The sequence below is a fragment of the Amphiprion ocellaris genome, chromosome 23 (assembly GCF_022539595.1).
Source record: "Amphiprion ocellaris isolate individual 3 ecotype Okinawa chromosome 23, ASM2253959v1, whole genome shotgun sequence".
Lineage (NCBI taxonomy): Eukaryota > Metazoa > Chordata > Actinopteri > Pomacentridae > Amphiprion > Amphiprion ocellaris.
In genome coordinates, this window is record NC_072788.1 from 1,057,398 (window position 1) to 1,082,955 (window position 25,558).

Sequence of the window (25,558 nt, forward strand, 5' to 3'; positions counted from 1 at the left end):
TGGATGTAATGTGATCTAAACAGGATTTATTCATTAATTCATGCTCATAAACTCACGCTGGCTCCTAGATTTAACCTTTCAGCAGCAGTTTCTGGGTCTTTTTCTGCTCCGTCCTGCACTTTTATGGAAACACTGCCTGCAGTTCACCTGAAAACTCTGTTGGTCACAGCTCAGTCAGTCACAGCTTCTCAGTTACATCAAGGAACGTTCAATTTTTTGATTTTCACAGAATGTGGTTACAGACAACAGCTGATTGTTGGTTAATTTTTGAATGAGATATATTGAATAAAATTACTTTGATGAAAAATCACAATTTGAGCTCAGATGTGGAGAATTTTCCAAAATTAAAACACAGAAAACTGAAGATTCTTTCTGTTCTTTACAGCTTCTGTCTCTGATGAATGGGATAATTATGGTAATTTTTTTAAAGAATTTATATATACATGCCTTTTAACCCTGCAAGACCCATATATATCTATATCTATATCTATCTATATATATATATATATATATAGATAGATAGATAGATAGATAGATAGATAGATAGATAGATAGATAGATAGATAGATAGATAGATAGATAGATAGATAGATAGATAGATAGATACATAATGATAGAAAATAATTTCTATATGATAGCTGACTGATGTATTTTTGCATCAGTGGGTTTTCCAGGGTTAAAATCAGTGGCAGGTTTTGGTGCTCAGAGGGTGAACCATTTTTCTGGGAATGAGATTTGCAGTATAAAAACTAATTAATGGTCAAAATTTAGATTTGAATTCTGTCATGGAGTTAATTTACAGCGATCTAAACATGTTGAATCTTCTAGTAAATCCAGTTTTTGTGTTAAACCTGTAGTTGTATGAGCATTAATGCAGTCAGAACAGAACAGTAGCTTCAGGATCCGATCTCTACCATCTTATAAATCATCTTTATTTCATCTCTGAGCTCAAACTCCAGCAGATGTTTGGTTATTTCTGATGAATTAACTGAACAGATGGAGGACAGACTCAGACACTGACTGGCTACTTCCTCTCATTACAGACATGAAGGTGGATCCATGGAGATCAGCTGGAGGGAAAATGTGAAATCACATGAAGATGGAGGTGAGTCAGAAGAAACTGATTTAAAAACTGACACCAGATGAGTTTTACATCCACTCCAGGGTTGACAATCTGAACACTACATCTGGTTTACTCTACAACAAACTTTAGGTTTGACGATGTCTGTTTTATAGAGTCCTAGAAACAATCACTGGTTCCCTGGATGTGTTTCTGTTTTCTGATAATTGACCAGAGAAAACTTTAGACAGTGCATTGTGGGTAAACTTTCCAGGTTCATATCAGCATGTGTGATAGGTGGTTGGTCAGAACAAGTTCTAGACAATGAAAGGAGCATTTTTACACACACAAGATACCAGGATCATCTCATAGACATGATTCTTTTTCTCTGGTTTGGAGTCATTTTGGACAATTTTTGAGTCACTTTAGAGACGTTTTTGTCTTTTTAGATAAGAATTGGGTCATTTTGGACACATTTAGTTGAGGGAAAACTTCCAACGTACATTTTCTTGAAGACTCCTCTTCACTCAAGTCATTTTAAAGAGCTTTTGATCAGTTTGGACAAATTTTTAGTCATTTTAGAGATGTTTTTTGTCATTTTGGACAAATCTTGAGCCCCTTTGGAGAAGTTTTTGTCTTTCTAGACACGAATTGGGTTAATTTGAACACATTTTAGGATATTTTGGACAAATTTGGATGAGGGAAAACTTAAAATAATTTTCCAATATGTACATTTCCTTGAAGACTCCTCTTCGCTTGAGTCATTTAAAGAACTTTTTGATCATTTTGGACACATTTTTAGTCATTTTGGACAAGAACTGGATCATTTTTGAAGAAGTTTTTGTCATGTTTGATAAATTTAGAGTAATTCTGGACAAATCTAGACAAAAGTTTAGTCAGTGTGGACAGGTTTTCGGTCATTTTGGACAAATCTTAAGTCACTTCAGAGAAGTTTTGTCTTTTAAAACAAGAATTGGGTCATTTTGGACAAATTTGATACCAGAATCATGTAATAGACATTAATTGTCTAATATCTCCTGAACGTATGAAGTTACAAGGACTCTAAAATGAAGAAAAAAGTCATTTAAAGCTGCAGAATTGTACTTCAAAGGCCTGTAAGTCTGAAAATATTCACAGTATGAAGGTAAAACTGCATGGTTTCATTAAATCTCCTGCAGTTACTGTAGATTAACAATCAGCTGATTCTGAGGAGGTCATTTTTATGTTTGACTGATGGATACGATCCAGAAACACAAAGAAGAAAAAAAAAAAGCATCACGGATGAAGGTTAAAAATGAAAAGCAAGAGAAGAAGGAGAGGGAGGAAATGAGGTCAAAGGCTGTGAGGGAATTCCTGCTTTCCTTTCAAGCGTCAATCATTCAGCCACTGCCAGAGATACCAAGGAACCAGCGCTGGAGCTTTAGGACCGGTCCCGGGGCCCACAATGAGCCCCGTCCCTTTACGGTCACGCCACCACATCACAGAGGGGAGGACGGGAGGACGGGGAGGACGGGGAGGACGGGGAGGAGGAGGACGAGCGTGGCAGAGGAGGAGGAGGAGGCGGGGAGCTGGACGGATTAGAGGACGAGGACGAGGGACGGTTCAGCCAAAGAACCGGAGAATGGAGCTGAGAGGGCCTGGCCCCTGACCCGGGGACAGCAGAGAAAGGGAGATTATGGTTGTTGAAAACTCTCTAAGCACTAACCCCGGGACCCGAGCTAATACCCCGACACACACACACACACACACACACACACACACACACACACACACACACACACACACACACACACACACACACACACACACACACACACGTATTCATACATATATATACTACTGCTGAGGCTTTAAGTCCCATTAAAACTAATCTGGCTTCATTACTTTTCAAGACTCGTCCAAAAAGACAGGATTTGTTCAAATTGACACTGACATTATCCAAAAAGACAAATAAAATGTTCTAAATGATTTAAAAAGTGAACAAAATATTGTTTTAAAATGTCCAAATGGTCTAGAATGACAAAAATGCCCACAAAAATCAAAAAATTGTCCAAAATGATTCAAAAATGGTCTAAAATTTTAAAAAAATGAACAATGTGTAATTTAAATTCCAGATGTATGCATGAGTAGATTTAAGAGACTAAATTCAGGTTGTAGGAACTAAATGGTTTTATGACTTTTTAAGACTCATCCACAATGATTTAAAAAAATGAACAAAATATTGTTTTAAAAAATCCAAATTAACTCCCAAACTGTCCACAATGACAAAAAAATGCCAGCAACCATCCAAAAGTTGTCCAAAATTACATTAAACAATTTTAAAGTCTGGAAAGGCTGTACTAAAATTCTCAAAAATGACCCAAATAATGACGCAAAATTGTCATTTTTAATAAAATTGCACTCATTTTAAAGTAGTTTTAAGTTATTTTGGAGAATTCTTACAGTGGTTTAGACAAGTTTTGGGTCATTTTCGGACAATTTTTTGAGTTATTTTGGACCATTACACTGAGAGTAAAGTGCAGCATGGCTCAGAAACAGTGAGCAGAGCAGCATGTAGTTGGAGATCCATCCAGCATGGAGAAACATCTTTCTACTGATGATTGTAGAGATGGCAAACATGGAAATCGTTAAATATCTGTAGTATGTTGAGACAACATTTATTCCATTTTTTTAAATTTTTGTGACAGAAATAATCACAGAAATTCAATGTTTGCCTCTATAGTAGGGTTGTCACGATTTCAATTTTTTGAGCCACGATTATTGTGGAAGGAAATATTGCGATTTTACGATTATTCACGATTATCGACATTATGAAAGAAAAAAACCCAGTGTTTGTATTTAAATAAACTCTTTAATAATACTTAAACTTTTAAACATTTACTGTTCTTATAAAATAAAATAAATTGTTCCAACATGTCTTTGTTGTAAATAAAAGTGCAAATTGCATTACAAAACAGTCATTAACTTGAGGAACTTAAAGGCTTCTTTAGCTGCTATCATTAAAACAAAAGTTAGTGAGTAAATTCTAGTAAGTTCTAGTGAAGTGCCTCTTTGAGACTTTTATGTATTATGAAATGTTGCAATTTAATGTATGGTTGATAACGTAGTGTTTACTTTGTAAATCAAACAAAACAAAAAGACATAAAAAGAATACATTTAAAGATTCTAAAAACACTTCATTTTAAGCTTTAAATAATCCTCCACAATTTTAGACAATATAACTACAGAAAAAAGGATAAATGGGAGGCTTATTTATTTTTACTAAAACGTTTATATAAACAATTCACCACAAATTTTACAACAATTAATCAAAACACCCGGATCATTTCCCAGGGAAAACTCTAGAGTCTGACAGGAGGTCCAGGCAGACAGACAGCCTCCCTGTCCTGGAGGTTACTGTCTCCTCCACGACCACTGTCAGCGGGCAGCGGGGCTTCCCGGACCACACTCCCTGCTGAGGGGACCGGGCCGACAGCATCTTCGGAGGAGGGCACGGGCTTCCGGAGCCAAAACAACCGGCGGGTCGGGAGCTCCGGTTCCCTCCTGCGCTCCCATTCCCCACCCGCCGCGGCCCGCCGCCTTCCCCTCGCCTGCGGACGCAGGAAAGCAGCCCGGCTGTGACGGGCGGGGAACGGGAGCGCAGGAGGGAACCGGAGCTCCCGACCCGCCGGTTGTTTTGGCTCCGGGAGGAAACTCGGGGCGCGGGGGGTCCTCGGGGCGGCCCGGCCGCCGGACCGCTGACTTCGGAACCGACAGTTACCGCGCGTGCGGCGGACAGTCCCATCTTGGCAACCTCATTGCGCACAGCGGCCACAATATTAGGGACACTTCGAGTAAAGAATCTGTCATAACTGATCATATAATTCTCTCTCTCTCTCTGTGTGTGTGTGTGTGTGTGTGTGCGCGCGCGGCGGGCCGGAAACCCAGAAATTATTTTTTCTTTCTGTGCGACCCGGTACGGGCCGCAGACCGGTGGTTGGGGATCACTGCTGTAGTGTTGCCTACACACGTGCATTAGGCCTATGTCATCGTAGCCCCCACCCCCCCCCCCCCCCCCCCCCCCCCCTTATTTTTGAAACTTGTGGAAAAAGTTGTTGGAAGTTGTTGGAAGCGCTGCACTGGTTGGCACTAACGCGGTGTTTGCTGTACTTTTTTATTGGGAAATGATGATTTTACCTTGACTTGGACATACAGCGATGGATGATTGTCACGAAGATGCTGTATTATGTTGGTTGTATTCGCGCCTTTTGCTGCAACTTTGCGACGACAGGCTTTGCACGTGGGGTGCCCATCCACGAAAACCTCACTTTTAGCATCTTTTGGATACCCAAAGTGATCCCATACTGCTGATTTGAGTCGCTTTTTGGGAGGATGCAAGTCCGGAGGAGCACCCCCGTCAGCCATCCTCAATTTCGCGGTGAGTGAATTCAGTGATGCCGATTAGACAGGAGCGCGCACAGGCCAAGGAGCCACTCTCTCTCCACTCTCCACTCAGCGCAGCTCACGCTTCTTGCATTGCACCTCTCGCGAGGCTTTTCTACGGATAATCGTGGTTGTGAAAAATGTGACGAATATCTATTTATAATCGTGGTTATTGTAAAACCGGTTAACCTTGACAACCCTACTCTATAGAAGTGCAGGACTTCACATTGCAATGACAAATGCATAAAAACTCCCAGAAACTGCTTCTTGAAACACATTTCAGAGTCTTTTATGTGACATGAATGGGTTTGGGAACGAACAGAGTCAGTAAAGTTGAGAAAAATGTACGGAATTGTAGGTTTTGCTCTCTTTGCGGGTCAATCTGTCGACAATGAGAGGACTAAAGTCCTCGAGGCTTTTCCACACATGTACAGAGTTTATAAGCAGAAAAAAAAGGAAAAGGCGACCTCTCTTTCACACACTCGGTCATTGAGAGGATGGATTAACATTGGGCTCGATGCTCGCTGGGAGCTCTGTGTTCTTGGGGTGAAAGAAGGGGCAAACGGGGCTCTGCCAGAAGAAGGGGCAAACGGGGCTCTGCCAGAAGAAGGGGCAAACGGGGCTCTGCCAGAACCTCCCTCTAATCTGGACAAGAGGAGGACGGGAGGTCGAGGACAGACCAGGAGGGAAGCTTTACATCAGAAACCTAGATCTGACCAGCGACAGGTTGGGTTAGAGGAGGGTGAGGTGGTCAGATACACTCTAAAACATCAGCATTTTCAACATTTTTTTAACTGGAATTCTGCAGGTTTTACGTGTTTTGTTGAAGTTGAGATGACAAATAGTAAAATCACAGGAAAATACACAATGTTTTAGTATTGAATTATGTGTTAGCTACAAAAAAACAAGCCAAAACTGTGAATAAATACAAAAAATGGTAACTATTTTAAAAATTGGATCATGAAGTGACACTATTTTGCTGTATTTAAATTTTAAAAATGTCTTTATTTCACAAATATACATAGTAAATACGTTTGTAAAATGATATTTTACAAATTTTTCTTTTCTTTTTTATGTTTGACAGTAAAATTAACCCTGTAAAACCCATTGTTGAAAAAGTACAAAATCAGTTTCAATTTTTAAAAATTATTATTGTCTATTGTGTGTGTGTGTGTGTGTGTGTGTGTGTGTGTGTATATATATATCTATAGAGAGAGAGAGAGAGAATTGTTTCTGTTTGTTTTATTTAATTTTATTTATGTTTGCACTTTTTTTCTGTATTTGTGTCTTACAGGGTTAAGCTTTTTTTACTGTATTTAAACCAGCAATAAATATGGCCAATATTGTAAATACAGCAAAAATCTGTATTTTACATATACTAATTCCAGAATTATTGCATTTAAATCAGCAAAAATATATTTTTTACTAGATATTTTAACACATTTTTTTTCTGACATTTGAAAAACTTTTTTTAAGTTATTTTTTACATTGTACTAAAAAAGAGACACGAGTTGAGGAGCTTTTTCAAAAAAAAGCAGAAAAAAGTCTGTAAAGTTGTGAAACATTTATGAAATAAAGTGAAAACCGAGCAGATAAAAAGAGAGAACAAAGATACATCAAAATGCAAAATTTGACACAAGAAAGTTCAACACTTTTGTTTTCATGAGTAAACGATTTAATGAGAGGTGAAGAAACAAGTGTAGAGAATCCGTACAGGAGTCTGAATTAAGATTAGAGAAGAAGAGTCCTCGGAGGTTCAAGGGTCCTGCCTTGAATGTTAACACTTTTACACCATCCACACTCTGCTGCCCTCCCAATGAACTATGTATCTGAAGCACACTGATCCCTACGCTCTGTTAGCGAGGAACGACGAAGAAGAGGAGGAAGATCAGCTCCGTTTTATGATCTCCTCACTCCTGTGGCAGGATTAATAGTGCGTCTAGTTGCTGCATCAGTACCATGCTCTATATGCGCCACTGTTATATGACTTTACTGGTGCAGAAGTCTTTCCATACGCCAAGTGTGTGTTTGTGTGTGTGCACCTCAGGACTGTTTAACCACAGCTATGCAGCACACAGCGGGCTGGACCGCAGTAATGGAACCTACTATAGATGAAGCCACCAGACTCACAATCCCTCCTCTGTCTGCAGCTGAAGGCACAATTTAACTACTAAAGGCACAATCCACCTAAAAAACAAAGATCTCACAAATGCTGCAGCTCCGAGGTACATGCTACATTTACCCTCTAATGCTACATTTACCCTCTAAAGCTACATTTACCCTCTAATGCTACATTTACCCTCTAATGCTACATTTACCCTCTAAAGCTACATTTACCCTCTAATGCTACATTTACCCTCTAAACGCTACATTTACCCTCTAAACGCTACATTTACCCTCTAAAGCTACATTTACCCTCTAATGCTACATTTACCCTCTGAAGCTACATTTACCCTCTAAAGCTACATTTACCCTCTAATGCTACATTTACCCTCTAAACGCTACATTTACCCTCTAAACGCTACATTTACCCTCTAACACTACATTTACCCTCTAAACACTACATTTACCCTCTAAACACTACATTTACCCTCTAACACTGCATTTATCCTCTAACACTGCATTTACCCTCTAAACACTACAGTTACCCTCTAAACACTACATTTACCCTCTAAACACTGCATTTACCCTCTAAACACTGCATTTACCCTCTAAACACTGCATTTACCCTCTAACACTGCATTTACACTCTAACACTGCATTTACCCTCTAAACACTACATTTATCCTCTAAACACTACATTTACCCTCTAAACACTACATTTACCCTCTAAACACTGCATTTACCCTCTAACACTGCATTTACCCTCTAAACACTACATTTACCCTCTAACACTACATTCACCCTCTAACGCTACATTCATCCTCTAATGCTACATTTACCCTCTAATGCTACATTTACCCTCTAAAGCTACATTTACCCTCTAAAGCTACATTTACCCTCTAATGCTACATTTACCCTCTAAAGCTACATTTACCCTCTAAAGCTACATTTACCCTCTAAAGCTACATTTACCCTCTAAACGCTACATTTACCCTCTAAACACTACATTTACCCTCTAACACTACATTTACCCTCTAAACACTACATTTACCCTCTAAACACTACATTTACCCTCTAACACTGCATTTACCCTCTAACACTGCATTTACCCTCTAAACACTACATTTACCCTCTAAACACTACATTTACCCTCTAAACACTACATTTACCCTCTAAACACTGCATTTACCCTCTAACACTGCATTTACCCTCTAAACACTACATTTACCCTCTAACACTACATTTACCCTCTAATGCTACATTCATCCTCTAATGCTACATTTACCCTCTAATGCTACATTCACCCTCTAATGCTACATTTACCCTCTAATGCTACATTCACCCTCTAAAGCTACATTTACCCTCTAAAGCTACATTTACCCTCTAACACTACATTTACCCTCTAAACACTACATTTACCCTCTAATGCTACATTCACCCTCTAAAGCTACATTTACCCTCTAAAGCTACATTTACCCTCTAACACTACATTTACCCTCTAAACACTACATTTACCCTCTAAACACTACATTTACCCTCTAACACTGCATTTACCCTCTAAACACTACATTTACCCTCTAAACACTACATTTACCCTCTAAACACTACATTTACCCTCTAAACACTGCATTTACCCTCTAACACTGCATTTATCCTCTAAACACTACATTTACCCTCTAACACTACATTTACCCGCTAATGCTACATTCATCCTCTAATACTACATTTACCCTCTAATGCTACATTCACCCTCTAATGCTACATTTACCCTCTAATGCTACATTCACCCTCTAAAGCTACATTTACCCTCTAAAGCTACATTTACTCTCTAAAGCTACATTTACCCTCTAATGCTACATTTACCCTCTAAACACTACATTTACCCTCTAACACTGCATTTACCCTCTAGTGCTACACCTTGGATCATTTCTGATTTATCCATCAGAAATGATCCAAGGAACAACTGATTAAATTGTGGGGGTGTTTCTGAGTCCCATCAATTCCCGCCGCCTGCTACATATTTAGGTCATGGGATTCCTTTTGTGGTAGTTTTGTGTCACATTTTAGCTATCTTACATCATTTTCTAGTCTTTGTGTAACATTATTACGTCTTTTTACATCCCAGTTTGGTCGTTTTTCATCATTTTGTGGTTGTTTTGTGCTGTACTTTGTTCATTTTGTGTCTTCATGACCTCATTTGGTGTTTCATTTTGGCTGTTTTATGTCATTTTGTGATTAGATTTTGGCAGTGATGTGGCTTATAGTTTGGATCCACGGATTAGTTAAAGATTTCTGTATCATTGCCAGATTCGGCATGGCGTCACTGTAACCATGACAGCAAGTGAACACTACGTCAGCTGCCTGCTGACGATCACATGATTGTGATCCTACTATAAATCCACCGCTGAGGACTTATCAGGACTTATCCATCAGAAGTGATACAAGGACTGAGCAGCCTTGGAGGAGGACTGTGCTCTCTGAGTGCTTTTCTTAAAACAACACAGAAATAAAAGTCCTAAAATAGAAATCTTTACTTGAAGTTCATCCTGCACTGCACTCTGTAAATATGCTGCAGTAGAAGGAGAAGAAGAAGAAGAAGCAGTAAGCTGTCATCACTGCGTTTGATGGAGAGAGTTTGGTCAGCAGGATTGTTGTTTCTCTGCCCTCCGTCATTTACACTTCATCACTGCAGGACGGACACAGAGGATGGAGGCTGGCACAGGGTGTGTTACTGAGTGTGTGTCTGTGTGTGTGTGTGTGTGTGTGTGTGTGTGTGTAATCATCTCAGGCCTCTAGGACCTTGGGAAAGGCACGCACCCATTTTTCACATTTTTGTCATACGTCTTGATATGTCCTGAAGACACATATGTGTGTGTAGCATATTTCACGTGTATATGAGTTGATGCAGCGTTTGACCAATTATAGGAGCCAGAAACAACTGGTGATAACAAATGTGACTTCTGTTTGTGAAAATCTACTCTCTCTCTCTCTCGTGTGTGTGTGTGTGTGTGTGTGTGTGTGTGTGTGTGTGTGTGTGTGTGTGTGTGTGTGTGTGTGTGTGTGTGTGTGTGTGTTCTCTCTCTGGCTCATTCACAAACTACAGTCGCACAAACACACTGTACAGTCTGCACCGTGTGTTCATTTCCTCTGATCTGACCCAGATTCAGTCCAGTCTGTCTGCACGTTTGTATGTGTTATATTTGTGCATTTGTAGTGTGTGTCTGTTTGTCTCTGTGTGTAAAACTATATTCAGAATATTCAGAAGAGCCGACAGGTTTCCATCGTTCTTTGTGAAGCAGCATCATCAAACGTCGTGCTGCAGTCTATCCAAAGCCCACCAAGTTTCTGAAGTTTCTGGGATCCTTTATTGGACATATTATCTGCCAACCTGGCAACTAATCATATCTAACGCTATTTTATTGTACTTGATTGTGTTGTATCGCCAGCAGAAATTCAGTCTTCCAGCATCAAAATTAGACACAAAATGACCATGTAAAGACACAAAATGACCAAAATTTGTCCCATAATGATCATATAAAGACACAAAATAACCAACATTAGTCACAAAATCAGCAAAATTAGTTACAAAATGACCAAAATTAGACACAAAGTGACTATAAAAGGACACAAAATGAACAAAATGAGACAAAAAATACCATAAAAAGACACAAGATGACCAAAGTTAGACACAAAATGAGCCTCGAAGGCAGTTTTTTTGGAAGCTTGATGGACTTCATTCCCCAGAATTCCCTGAATGAACACAATATTTGCAGCGTGCACTAGCTTTCTTAAATATTTTATAGTACATCTTTTACGTTAAAGTTGAGTTCTGTGCTCACTGGCGACTCCTGGTGGCAGCGAATATTTTAAGTTCCTTTTTTGAAAACGGTTTGTTTGAATGAATCTGACTCTTATGTGCTTCTGGGTTTCCATCTGTAGATATGAAGCTTGCACGTGTATGTCGGTAATACACAAAACTCTGCAGTGTGTGGGTGCTCATTCTGTGCACGTGTGAGCGCGCTCAGTAGCACTCCTGCTTGGCACCGTCCCTCCACAGAGCCGGAGCTCCTAATGAGAGCAGACAGCTCTTTGGCAACGCCGCCGTAAAACTGTTTCTAACTGCAGATCGCTTTAAAATGGATCCGTCACACAAATGTGCGTCTGCTGCGTGTGTCGAGGTAAAAATATACTGTACAAACGCATACGCACATTTAGACGCTGTTTATGTAGGAGACGTTCAGGGGAAAAAGAAAAAGTGAGCCGTCTAGAAGCCGTTGGTTTGTATCCAGAGAAATCTGATGCCCTTACTGTTACCTCAGGACATATTCCTACAAAACTGCCTCTTGTTCGCGAATATAAACACTCTGCTGTCCAGTAATCCTTTATAGTGAGCTTCAGCTCATTGTTTAGCTGATCAGACCACAACTTCAGGTTCTCACAATGTCGATTTCTGTGAAAAAAGACTAAAAATACCATAAGATGTACTGTAAGGTCGCCTTTTTCAGCTCTGTGTGGACACAGACAGCACAATAATAATATAAAGTGCACAACAAGGCACAGAAAAAGCATAATAGGCATAAAACCATGTATGAAACGGAAAATTCTCCACAAAAAAAGTCTTTATCGACCCCAATTTTGATCTGTGAGATGCTTAATAGCAAGTTTCAGTCCATTGTTTAACTCCTTTCTGCAAAAAAAAAATAAGAAAATCCATCATCTGACCCGGTTAGACACTAATCTGTGAACAAATGGAGCTGGTGGAGACCAAAACTGGAGCTAAAAATGAGTGCATAAACGTGTATTTGACGTCATAGTTCTTATTTTACTACCATTTTTGGTGTAAAATACCATAAGATATACTCTAAAGTCGCCTTTTGTAGCTCACAATTATTGTAAAAATGTGCACAACTACGCACAGAATAAGCATAATAGGCATAAAACCGTGTATGAAACTGTTACTGTCAACAACATTTGGGAAATTATTTGCAAAAAAAAAAGGGTCTTAATTGACCCCAATCTTGATCTGTGAGATGCTTTAAAGCAAGTTTCGGTACATCTTTTAACTGCTTTCTGCAAAAAAAATCTGTAAAAATTGATCATCCGACCCAGTTATCGGCTAGTCATTGAACAAATGAAGCTGGTGGAGACCAAAACTGGAGCTAAAAATGAGTGAAAATTCAACTTGGTGGTGAAAAAAATGCAACATCAAAGGAATGAAAATGTTGCTTGAGCCCAAAAAAGAAATAGAACATTTCCAAAACAATCAATCTGATGATTGTACTGTGGATATTTAAAACAGTTTGGACAGAAAAAAGTTTGTATTTGTTGTTAATGAAGAGCAAGATAGATTAGCGTTCTGTGCAGCTGCATTTTTGACAATTCTGTGGTGTTTTCTGATGTATTTGACATCAAAGTTCTTATTCTACTCTAAATTCAAACCATTTTGGTGTTAAAAAAAAGATATACTGTAAGGTCGCCTTTTGTAGCTCACAATTGTAGTTAAAAAAAGTACACAATTGGGCACAGAATAATCATAATAGACATAAAACTATGTATGAAACTGTTACTGTCAACAACATTTGGAAAATTCTTTGTGAAAAAGTAATCAACCCTGATCTTGATCTGTGAGATGCTTTATGGCAAGTTTCAGTACATCATTTAGCTCCTTTCTGCAAAAAAAATCTGTAAAAATCCATCATTCGACCCAATTAGCAACTAATCTGTGAACAAATGGAAGCGGTGGAGACCAAAACTGAAGCTAAAAACGAGTGAAAATTGAACTTGGTGGCCAAAAATGCAACTTCAAATGAATGAAAATGTGTAAAAACCAATGATGCTTGTTTCTGCTGCCCTCATGTGCCCAAAAACCCTGCAGGTTTAAATATTGTAATAACTAACAACAACAAAAAAATAGAACATTTCCAAATCAACCAATCTGATGTGGCACCCCTGCTGGTGAGAATCAGTCACTACAGTTTTCTGCTGTATTTGACATCAGAGTTCTTATTCTGCTCCAAATTCAAACTATTTTTGGTGTAAAAATCCAACACCGGTTGCTTAATTTCTGGATTTCTTTCATCTTTTTTTAGACTGTCATAGTGCCTCGGACTTGTCAGAGCAGAGACGTAAAACAGTATTTAGGCTCTAAAGTCCATTAGATACTCAAATATACTCTAAGTTTACTCAAAGATGCCATATATTTTTAAAATTGTTCTATTATCAAATACTATCTATAACGAAAGACAAATTCAGATAGAGGTTACTCAACAAGTTTCAAAAATAACAAATGAAATAATGATAGAAATGTCTAATAAAAAAATGTTTTAGTTCAATGAAATCCAGGAAATTTTCATCACTTTATAGAAACAACAAGGCATAAATCAGGGCGTTTGGTGACCCTCCTCCAGCAGAAGCAGCTCTGGTCCTCAGAAGTATAGACTCCCTCATCCTGACTGACGTTCCTCTTCCCCCTCCTCACCAAAGACTTGGCCGGCGTCCTCAGTTGCATTCCGGGAACGCGTCTCGCTCGGTGTCAGATGTAACCGAGAGGAGCACCGTGAGTTCAAGCCCCGCACGCGGCCAACGTGCCTCCGCTCGCTGAGCCTCCCCCCGATTCTACCCCCGATTCTGCCCCTGATCTCCCCCTGGTTCTACCCCTCTGCCGCCTCTTTACGCCTCCTGCAGCCTCCAACTCTTCCTGCTGCTGATCCATTGATCATATTTTTATCTAATGTAGCCAAAAGTCACACAACAATCTCAGCATTCGTCTGATTGAGGTGATGGATTTATCCAATAAATGATCAATAAGAGCTGCAGGATGTTACTGATCGACGTCATGAAGCAGTCATGTTTGGGTTCAACAAATAAAGACTGAATGCAACATGTGTTTCAGAATGTAGTTAGGTTCATGTTCAGTCATTCTGGATTAAATTTAACAGTTGTTTCAAAGTAATTCATTAGAAGTTTAATAAGATCGATGCAAACTTTCATTCGTTGTTGTAAGTGTCATTTTTTAGTGTCTAGGTTGGGTTCAGGTTAGGGTTAGCTGGGGGAAAGGGGTTTTCCCTGAGTCCTGAGCCATGGAACCAACTGAAGGACCAGATTTCACAAACTGACGATGTCATTAAGAGCGTATTTTTTCAGTGTTTTCTGTTGAACTAATTTAACATGTTGGATAATTAGTTTTATAAGGGTTTGGGTTGAACAAACTGGAAATCCTGAAGTAAACAAATGCAAAAATGTGAGTTTAAGTGACACATTTATATGTAGTTTTGGACTTTTTTTGGACCAGTTTCGAGTCATTTTGGACAAAAACTTCAAGTCTGAACCCTGAATATTTGGATTTAACTACAAAAAAACTACAGTTTGCATCAATTTCTTTGAGTTGAGACGACTTCTAATGAAATTATGTTCAGTGAACAAACTACACTGAGTTGCAGGAATCATCATTTTCTGTACAACAAAATGTATTTTTAATTAGCAGGAATATTCAGATAAGGAGTTGGATGGCAATTTCACGAAAGTACCTAAACTTGAATTTAACTTTAAGTTGCAGAATCTGAGTTTAATGTTTAATTTCATCCTTAAAAGTTGATCTAAATCAGTCAGTTTGAGATTTTCTGGACCTTTGAGTGACTTTTTTCAGTCCTGTCAGTCAACCTGCTGGAGGACGACTCTCTTATTGAAAGATTTCTTAAACATGCAGCATGCTGGGAAGTTTTGAGGATGCAGCCAAGAGGAGGGAGCAGCAGCAGCGGAGAGTCCGGGGAGAGGAGCACCGTGGCCCCGCGTTAACCCCGTTAAACTGCCCCGTCTGATCCAGAACCTCCCCAGATCGTCACCAAACACATTCCAGCCACTGACGCGCAGTCAGAAGCTGCTGCTGCTGCACTTGGACACCAACTGATCGATCCACTGATCAGCTCGAGATACGGAGACAGAAAAAAGCTGATCTGGAGCCGCAGTGGAGGCTGTAAATTAATTATTTTATTTTATTTTTTTTAAAAACCCCAAAAAACGCGAAGAAAGGCTTTGATGCACTCACGGAGACGCGCAGGAGAACGAAGTGACTCAAAAAAATAGAAATATCTGAGATAAGACTTTAGGAGGAGATTTAACTCTGTGCATCAGAATATTAATTAAAGATTTAAATGAAGCCAGAAAATCTGTGAGAATAGCCTCAACCGGAGCGCATTTTAACCTCCTTTACGCGCAATTTGGACAAAAAGCGCATCACTGACGGTTAAAATGTGCATGATGAAGTCTGCCTCCCGCTTCAGAATAACTCATAAAGTCTTTCGGGTCAGCAAGTATCAAAGTGATTTCCTGTGAGTCCCGGCGGAGGCACCAGGACCTGCTCGCTCCCGTCCCCCTCCCTGCCCAGAAGAGTTTTACGCGCTTACCTGCAGGAGCCAGTGGCAGGTCTCACCGATGAACGGGAAACCCATGGATCCTTTGGGCATCGGCAGCTTGCAGTTTTTATCCCTGGTGGCCGTCCACCGGAGCTGCCACAGCTGCTGGGAGACGGCGAGCAGCAGCGCCATGGACACCAGGCAGGCGGCCAGAGTGGCCAGAGCCGAGACCAGGTCGAAGCTGTCGAACAGCATGATGATGGAGAGCCCGGCGGTCCCTCTGGAGCTCCAAAAAAACTGCTCAAAGTCAAGTTTAAGCTGCAGATTTGTGACAAAAAGGCGCAGATGTGGATCCTGGGGAGGTTTATTTAATAGCTGGATTTGAAGTGGTTTTTTTTGTTTGTTTGTTTGTTTGTTTTGCGTAAAAGCGCAGGGCACCTTTACGCACCGCAAAGTGACGAGGCGGCTGTTCACGGAATGAATGAACCGTGTGGAGTTTTCCCTCTCAGATAGTTTGCATCTCTGTCTCAAATTCACAGCGGCGCCTCGGACAGATGGATGAGGAGGAGATGCTACAGGTGAGCTGCGCTTCCAGACTCTTCAGCTTCACAGCGAAACCATCAAAGAGTCGCTCAGCTTTAATGATTTAAACACTCAGGACGAGAATCACGCGTGGCTGGGGACTGTCCTGAGGTTTGAAATCTCATCTTTAGTCTCAGTTTGACGGCGAGTAAAAATCTTAGGGTTTCTGTCAAACACGTGGAAAAAGTGAAGCGGAGCTCTGGAGCTTCACTTTTTAAAAACTTCTCGAGAGATGGAAAGACTTTAGGGGGAAAAATGAAGGAAAACTCTTCCAGGAATCACGTCTGTGTGTCAACTCCAACCAGAAAAAAACAGAAGTGAGAGAAAATTGAAAAGTTTTAATTCTCTGGCGCCAACAGCAGGGATGTGAAGTGTTTAAGATCCGTGAGGAGTGAAGCTGGAGATGCTCTGGAGCCACCGTCCTCTTTCTGCTTCTCTTACTTTCTGTCGTCCACTCTTCTCTTCTGTGTACCTTTCTGTTTCTAGGCTCCTCTCTCTCTCTCTGTCTCTCTGTCTCTCTCTCTCTGGCTGCCGAAACTCCCTCACTATGTGTGTGCGTGCGCGTGCGTAAAGAGTGTGTGTGCGCGCGTCCAGCCAGAGGCACCAATGAGTGTTTATATAGTGCGGAGGCAACTGGAAGGCGAATAGGCGGCCAAGGGCTCCCGTCGCCCCCCTCCAACCCCACCCCACCTCACTCGCCGGCTACAGCGGTTCAGAGACTCCCCTCCCCTCTTCCCTCCCCTCTGCTCCACCTTCTCTCCTCCTCCCTCTCCGGAGGAGGGGGGTGGTGTAAAGTGAGCAGCAAGCGGCGCAAGAGGAGAGGAGGCTCGGAGCGTGCTGGAGCTGGCAGGGCGCCAGTGAGGGAGAGGGAGAAACGGGGGTGCAACTACTTTTCTGTCTCCGTGCGGGACGTGCGCACTCCTGAGCCAGTCACCTGCAGGCTGAATTGATGTAGCGTCATTTATGCCGACTGGTACGAGCAACAGACTCGAAATTAATCACAGAAAAAAGTAAAAGCCACCCTGGTTCACTTGGAGGTGCGCTTTAAGTCCGTGCGTAAAAGTGGAAGTGAAGCGCTTTTACGCACCGTCTTTGGTGCGTATTTTCTGGCTTTTTACTTTCTGTTCTGGACCCAAACGTTTATCATATGCATCAGCAAACAGTCTAAAAGTGTGAACATGCTGGTTTATGGTTTATTTTAGCCAATTATCCATCATTTATTCTCATATACTCCTGGAGACTCCAGCAGAGAATCTGGATCATTCAGCTGCATTTTTTTCCCTTCTTCATTCATTTTCTTTTGCTCTTTTTCCAATCAGATTTTTCCAGCTCTGTTCATTCTTTAGAGAAATTAAAGGGGAGAATCTTTCTTTCTTTCTTTCCACCACTTTTTTACAATTTTTCAGGAGAGCCACGCTCTTCTTATCATTTCTTCTCATCATTTCTCCTCATCACCTACACAGTTTTCCCATCACTCTCCTCTACTTTCTAATTGTCCTCTGGGGTCACAGAGTCAACTCCTCCCCTCGGCTTCTCCTTCCCATGTCTTTAGAAAAGTGTTGGATCAATGAGGTGCAGGCGGCTCCACAGAAGATGAGTGGCTTCAATTAGGTCCTCTGTGATCGGGGATGTTGCTGGCCATTACGTAACAGAGTGGACACCCTGACCAGAGCTGCAGCAGCTTCCCATTCATGGAGCAAGTGCTCTTCTGTCCTCTTTCATTTATTCATATTCAGCTATTTCTTATCCTCTCTCTCATTATTTAGTTTTCTTTGCTTTAGTCTCTTTTTCGTGGATACTGAAGCTTTTCTTTCACGTCTTCTTCCCTCTTCTCTCCATATTTACATCCCTCATTCAGCTCAGAGTCTCATGAGGAGTTTTGAGTCTCTCCTCACACTCCGCCAGCGGCTCAATGCTGCCGCCTAGCGGAGGAGAATCACACGGCAGCTGCTCAGAAAGAGGATGAAAATGAATGACAGGAAAGAGAGAAGGTGTGTCGGAGTTATTGGAGGATATCTGTTCTCGTTTGCACTTGAGAGTAGTTTTGTGCCTCTCTGAGTTCAAACACTCATATCTTGGAACCTTCTCAGGCTTCTTGAGTGTTACACTCTTAAAAAAAAAAAGATGTTTGGCTTCAACAAAAAAAAAAAGTCCATCATTTTGTTTTAATCTCTGTCAGTTCAGACGACTTCTCATGAATTTATCTTCAACCAACAAACTATACTGAGTTACAGGACGTTTCCTGGACAAACGTATTTTTAATTAGAGTTTTGAATCACACACACTGTAATTTAGTAGAAATATGAATCCATCAATTTACATATATATATATATATATATATATATATATATATATATATATATATATATATATATATATATATATATATATATATGTAGATAGATAGATAGATAGATAGATTAAACCTTTATTGGTCCCACAGCAGGTAAATTTACAGTGTAACAGCAGCAGCAAATAGAACAGGATCTTTATGGGGACACAATACCAACCTTGATTAAAAACTTTGTACTTTTTTTTTCCATTTTCAGTGACTAATTGTTCATTGCTGTTAATTTGGACAATTTTGAGTAAATTTAGACAAATTTAGATTCTTTTGGGGCAGATTTGGAGCAATTTTGAACAATTTTCACTCATTTTGAATAATTTTAAGTCATTCTAGGACACATTATGGACATTTTTGAATAATTTTTGGACAACTTTATGTAATTTTTGTCCATTTTCGAATCATTTTTGCAGAACATTAAGGCATGTTGGACACGTTTCAAGTCATTTAGGACAATTACGAGACATTTTGGGACCTGGAACTGGAACCTTGTCTTGTCAAACTTTAACACATCAGATTCTACTGATGTTAGAGCCTCAACAGTTGGTGAAATGTGGACCAAAGACTGGATTTTAGTAGAAATATGGATCCATCCATTTATAGACACTTACAGGAACTTTATGGGGATATAATACCAATGTGGATTAAAGGTTTTGTACTTGGTTCCATTTTCAGTGGCCAATAATTATTCATTACTGTGAATATGGACAATTTTGAGTAAATTCAGACACATTTTTGAGTCATTTGGGGCAGATTTGGAGCAAATTTTTGCCATTTTAATTCATTTTAGGACAAATTTTGGATATTTTTCAATCATTGTAAGACATTTTTTGGTTTCATTTTGAACATTTTCTGATCATTTTGGCAGAATTTTAAGGTGTTTTAAATGTTTAACTATTTAAAAATAGTTAAATATCTGAAGTATTTAGCTATTTTAATGTTTACAGCCTCTACAAACATTTTAAAGTTAATAAGAGTGTCGTTGTGCCCATATCATGATACAGTACAATACAAGTAGCATTTTCATCCATGGGAGATGCATGTTTAGATGTTTAACCCGGCTAACATGCCAGTGACGGCTGGATTACTGTAAAGAATGGACTGTATGTAACGTGATGTATGTAAATATGTAAATCTGAAGCTGTAATCCACCACATTCACAGTCTTTCATAACAACAGTCACACATTATGCAAAAACTTTGACCCTGGAAGCGACCCGTTAAACAACCTCAGAAACCACTGGGTCGTGTAGGGGAATGCCGCTGCTCCAGTTTTAGAATTTTTGTGTTTTAACAGTTATAAAAACATCGCACCTGTAAAGCCATTTTCATGGTTCAGTATCTCCAGAAATAAAATTTTCACAGTGATGACATCTAATGAGGACACAGACAGAATGATTTCCAGTAGCTCGTGATGATGGAATAGATCCAGCAGAGGACAAATCTTTATTTATTGGTCCTTGAAAATAGGAAAAAAAAAAGTGCAAAATCTATGAACTTTGGTGGTTTTGTGTCCCTAGAAAGTTCCTGTAAGTGTATATCTATGGATAGATCCATAGTTCTACTAAATTCCAGTCTTTGGTTGACATTTCACCAACTGTTGAGGCTCTAACATCAGTAGAATCTGATGTGTTAAAGTTTGACCAGACAAGGTTCCAGTTTTTAGATATTTAGACTAAATGTTGACATGGACTCATTGGTAGGAAACAGAAACTGGTGTTCATAGAGGTCTAGATGTTGGTGTTCATAGAGGTCTAGATGTTCATAGAGGTCTAGATGTTCATAGAGGTCTAGATGTTGGTGTTCATAGAGGTCTAGATGTTGGTGTTCATAGAGGTCTAGATGTTCATAGAGGTCTAGGTGTTCATAGTGGTCTAGATGTTCATAGAGGTCTAGATGTTCATAGAGGTCTAGATGTTCATAGAGGTCTAGATGTTCATAGAGGTCTAGGTGTTCATAGAAGTGTAGGTGTTCATAGAGGTCTAGGTGTTCATAGAGGTCTAGGTGTTCATAGAGGTCTAGATGTTCATAGAGGTCTAGATGTTCATAGAGGTCTAGATGTTCATAGAGGTCTAGGTGTTCATAGAGATCTAGATGTTCATAGAGGTCTAGATGTTCATAGAGGTCTAGATGTTCATAGAGGTCTAGATGTTCATAGAGGTCTAGATGTTCATAGAGGTCTAGATGTTCATAGAGGTCTAGGTGTTCATAGAGGTCTAGGTGTTCATAGAGGTCTAGGTGTTCATAGAGGTCTAGATGTTCATAGAGGTTCCTGATGTTCATAGAGGTCTAGGTGTTCATAGAGGTCTAGATGTTCATAGAGGTCTAGGTGTTCATAGAGGTCTAGGTGTTCATAGAGGTCTAGGTGTTCATAGAGGTCTAGGTGTTCATAGAGGTCTAGGTGTTCATAGAGGTCTAGATGTTCATAGAGGTCCAGATGTTCATAGAGGTCTAGATGATGGTGTTCATAGAGGGCTAGATGTTCATAGAGGTCTAGATGTTCATAGAGGTCTAGATGTTAGTATTACGTGTGCAAAGTTACAAAGTGCTTAAATGTTGTCTACATGTTGGTGAAATGTTTGTCAAAGACTGTATTTTTAACAGGAAATAAAAATACATCCACGTAGAGGAACTTTCTGGGGTCAAAACGCCGCCCTCAGTTGATGAATTTTGCACTTCTGTCCATTTTCAAGGTCCAATAATTAAAAACATTTCCTCTGTTGGATCCATTATGTCATTCTGATCTGCTGGAAGCTATTCTATCTGAGTCCTCACCACATTTCAGGCCTGTGGAAGTTTTATTTCTGGAGATACTGAACCCTGATGATAGCTAAGATGTTGTTCTAAAAGTGAAAATCTCCAAATTAGTTTTAGGTCCCAGATAACTAACTGTGAGATAGTGATAACTGAACTGACCATTTAACTTTGGTTTTTGCATTGGAATATTAACTTTATGTCGTGTTATCATAAAAGAGCTTGAGTTTCTCATTTCGTTGCTCTCTTGACATTTGAACTTTATGCTTTAATTGACTCAATAAAAGTCTGAAACTTGACCTCACAGTGAACGTTCAACCAGCTCAGCCCACACAGGGTTGAATCAGAGGTCCTTGAGAGCTAACTTTAGGTGTGGGGAGTGTTAGCGGCATGGATAGCATCACCGCTGTGTGTTATGACTCAACAAAGACAGAAACACAGCAGAAAGTCTGAGCTCAGTGTTTATCTGTGAGGGGTTCGTTTAAACGAGGGTTTTCTTCTTGTCTCGTCCATTCAGCGTCGGTCGGAGCCCTCGGGCAGCTCCACCACATGCCATCCGCGCTTATTATCTGGGATTGCATGTTTGTTTCGGTTCGGATCGTACATTATATCACTAATACCCACACAGGAATGCCTTGCTGTGATTATGGGTACGTTTGTGATGTAATATCGGACTGTTGGCAGCGCTAAACAAACCATAATCGCTCAGAAAAATGCCACTGACAGATTTCATGTGTTTTTCAAGACAAACGCTGAATGGACAGATTACAGTTTGTTCTTTACTCCGACCCGTGGAATCCCTGGTTTCATCTCATTTCACTGCAGATTGAATTAACTTTAGAACAGTTGACCCCTTGAATTCAGGATAAATCACATATCTGCAACCAAAAAGAGTTTAGCTGCAGGTAGAAAAACTAAAGCAAACAAAAACGCCAGATTTTATTGTCACCAATGAATGTTTACCCTAAAAAAAAAAAAAAAAACATTTTCAGGGCTCAATATCTACAGAAATAAAACTTGCAGATCAGAATGATTGAATAGATCCAACAAAGGACACATTTGTAATTATTGGTCCTTCAAAATGGAAAAAAGTGCAAAATATTCAAACCAGGTTAGTGTTGTGTCCCCATAAAGTTCCTGTAAGTGTCTATAAATGAATGGATCCATATCTCTACTAAAATCCAGTCTTTGGTCGACATCTCACCAACTGTTGAGGCTCTAACATCAGTAGAATCTGATGGGTGGCAGGTATAGCACCAAAAAAATGTCAAATTACACATAATTTCCAGGATTACTCAAAAATTTGAATTGAACGTTGTGTTGTGGCCCCAGAAAGTTCCTGTAAGTGTCAATGTGTATCTGGACAGGAACATTCACTGAGGCCGAATGAGCTTCATATGTTGTTAAATTTCCACATGAAGACAACATTTAAGCAGCTTATAACTCTGCACATATAATACCAACATCTAGACCTCTATGAACATCTAGACCTCTATGAACATCTAGACCTCTATGAACATCTGGACCTCTATGAACATCTAGACCTCTATGAACACCTAGACCTCTATGAACATCTAGACCTCTATGAACATCTAGACCTCTATGAACATCTAGACCTCTATGAACATCTGGACCTCTATGAACATCTGGACCTCTATGAACATCTGGACCTCTATGAACACCTGGACCTCTATGAACACCTGGACCTCTATGAACATCTAGACCTCTATGAACATCCTAGACCTCTATGAACACCTAGACCTCTATGAACATCTAGACCTCTATGAACATCTAGACCTCTATGAACACCTAGACCTCTATGAACATCTAGACCTCTATGAACATCTAGACCTCTATGAACATCTAGACCTCTATGAACATCTGGACCTCTATGAACATCTGGACCTCTATGAACATCTGGACCTCTATGAACACCTGGACCTCTATGAACATCTAGACCTCTATGAACATCTAGACCTCTATGAACATCTGGACCTCTATGAACATCTGGACCTCTATGAACATCTTGACCTCTATGAACATCTAGACCTCTATGAACATCTGGACCTCTATGAACACCTGGACCTCTATGAACATCTGGACCTCTATGAACATCTGGACCTCTATGAACATCTGGACCTCTATGAACATCTAGACCTCTATGAACATCTAGACCTCTATGGACATCTCGACCTCTATGAACATCTAGACCTCTATGAACATCTGGACCTCTATGAACATCTGGACCTCTATGAACATCTGGACCTCTATGAACATCTAGACCTCTATGAACATCTAGACCTCTATGAACATCTAGACCTCTATGAACACCTAGACCTCTATGAACACCAGTTTCTGTTTCCTACCAACGAATCCACATCAACATTTAGTCTAAATATCTAAAAACTGGAACCTTGTCTTGTCAGACTTTAACACATCAGATTCTACTGATGATGGAGCCTCAACAGTTGGTGAAACGTGGACCAAAGACTGTATTTTAGTAGAAACATGAATCCATCCATTTATAGACACTTACAGGAACTTTATGGAGACACACCACCCTCAGTTGAACATTTTAAGCCACAATACCAACCTTGACTAAAAAAAGTTTGCACTTTTTTCCATTGTCAGTGGCCAAAAATTATTAATTATTGTTAATTTGGACAATATTGAGTAATTTTAGACACACTTTTGAGTCATTTTGTGCAGATTTGGAACAATTTTCAGTTATTTTGAACAATTTTAGGTCATTCTTGGACACGTTTTGGACATTTTTGAGCCATTTTTTAATCATTTCTAAGCCATTTATGGTTTAATTTTTATCATGTTTGAATCACTTTTGCAGAATTTTAAGGCATTTTGGACACAATTCAAGTCATTAAGGAAAATTATGGGATATTTTGGGACTTGGAACTGGAACCTCGTCTTGTCAAACTTTACACACATCATATATATATATATATATATATATACATACATACATATATATATATATATATATATATATATATATATATATATATATATATATATATATATATATATATATATATATATATATATATATATATATATATATGTATGTTTACAGGAACTTTCTGGAGACACCATACCTCCAAAGTCTAGAAATTTTGTCCTGTTTCATATTTTCAACAATCCAACAAACTCTATGTAAAGTTCTTTAATCTAAATGTGTTCCTTGGAGCAGCAGCAGTTTTAACACACCCATAATTAGTATTTCCTGTTTTATCTGTTGTGCAATGTCTTCTATAGGCATTAATGTGTCTAACGGTAATAAGGTGATATATTCAGCTCTGTCATCCTGCTGCAGACGGACTGCTGTTGTTTAGTTCCTTCAAGGTTTTCCTTTCTTCAGAAGAGAAACACTGGTGTGGGAGTTTAGATGCTGGAGATAGAGCAGCTCTGATTCACAGATTGAACAGATTCATGGCTCAGATTGGAGTCGAGTCACTCCTGAACGCCTGTCGCTAACCTCATCTGCTCCGTTACAAGCCCTGACCTCCCGGCTAAAGTTTCCCCTGGATGGGCCGATTAGGCGGAGCTCAGCCCGTTAACGCCGTCATGTGTGTAACTGAGATAATTACCACTTTGGTGTGTTTCATTGTATAAGCACAGGCACCTTATCTTTACATTCCACCGCCGTGTCCGTGTAAGCTTTTAACGCTTACCACTCACCTCTGTTAGCCTCTGTGGAGACGCCCGGAGTGTCAGCGTGGACAGATAAACACCGTGTGTGAATGATGATGTGCTGCAAGTGAACATATTTTCAATTTCCTGTGACCCCGGAGTAACCTGTCACAGCTGAGGTGTTTAACTTTGGCTTTACGGGGCTTAGAGGGAAGGAGAGGAGAGAGGGAAAGGAGGCGGTTAGGAAAGAGGGGAGAGGACTCTAACTTGTCCAGAATGATTCAAACCTGTCCA

General features: G+C 39.8%; 1 protein-coding gene across 2 annotated transcripts in view; it reads right to left on the minus strand.

Moving 5' to 3' along the window:
• LOC111569154 (cytochrome P450 26B1) overlaps positions 1 to 17,107 on the minus strand; it is a 49,789-nt gene extending 32,682 nt beyond the window's left edge. The window contains exon 1 of one of the 2 annotated variants that reach the window (XM_023271139.3): positions 15,988 to 17,107. In XM_023271139.3, the coding sequence (XP_023126907.1) occupies positions 15,988 to 16,191 (204 nt within the window). In that variant the 5' untranslated portion in view covers positions 16,192 to 17,107. The remainder of the gene's footprint in view (positions 1 to 15,987) is intronic. The other variant, XM_023271138.3, reaches the window with a different exon arrangement.
• Positions 17,108 to 25,558: the final 8,451 nt, after the last annotated feature.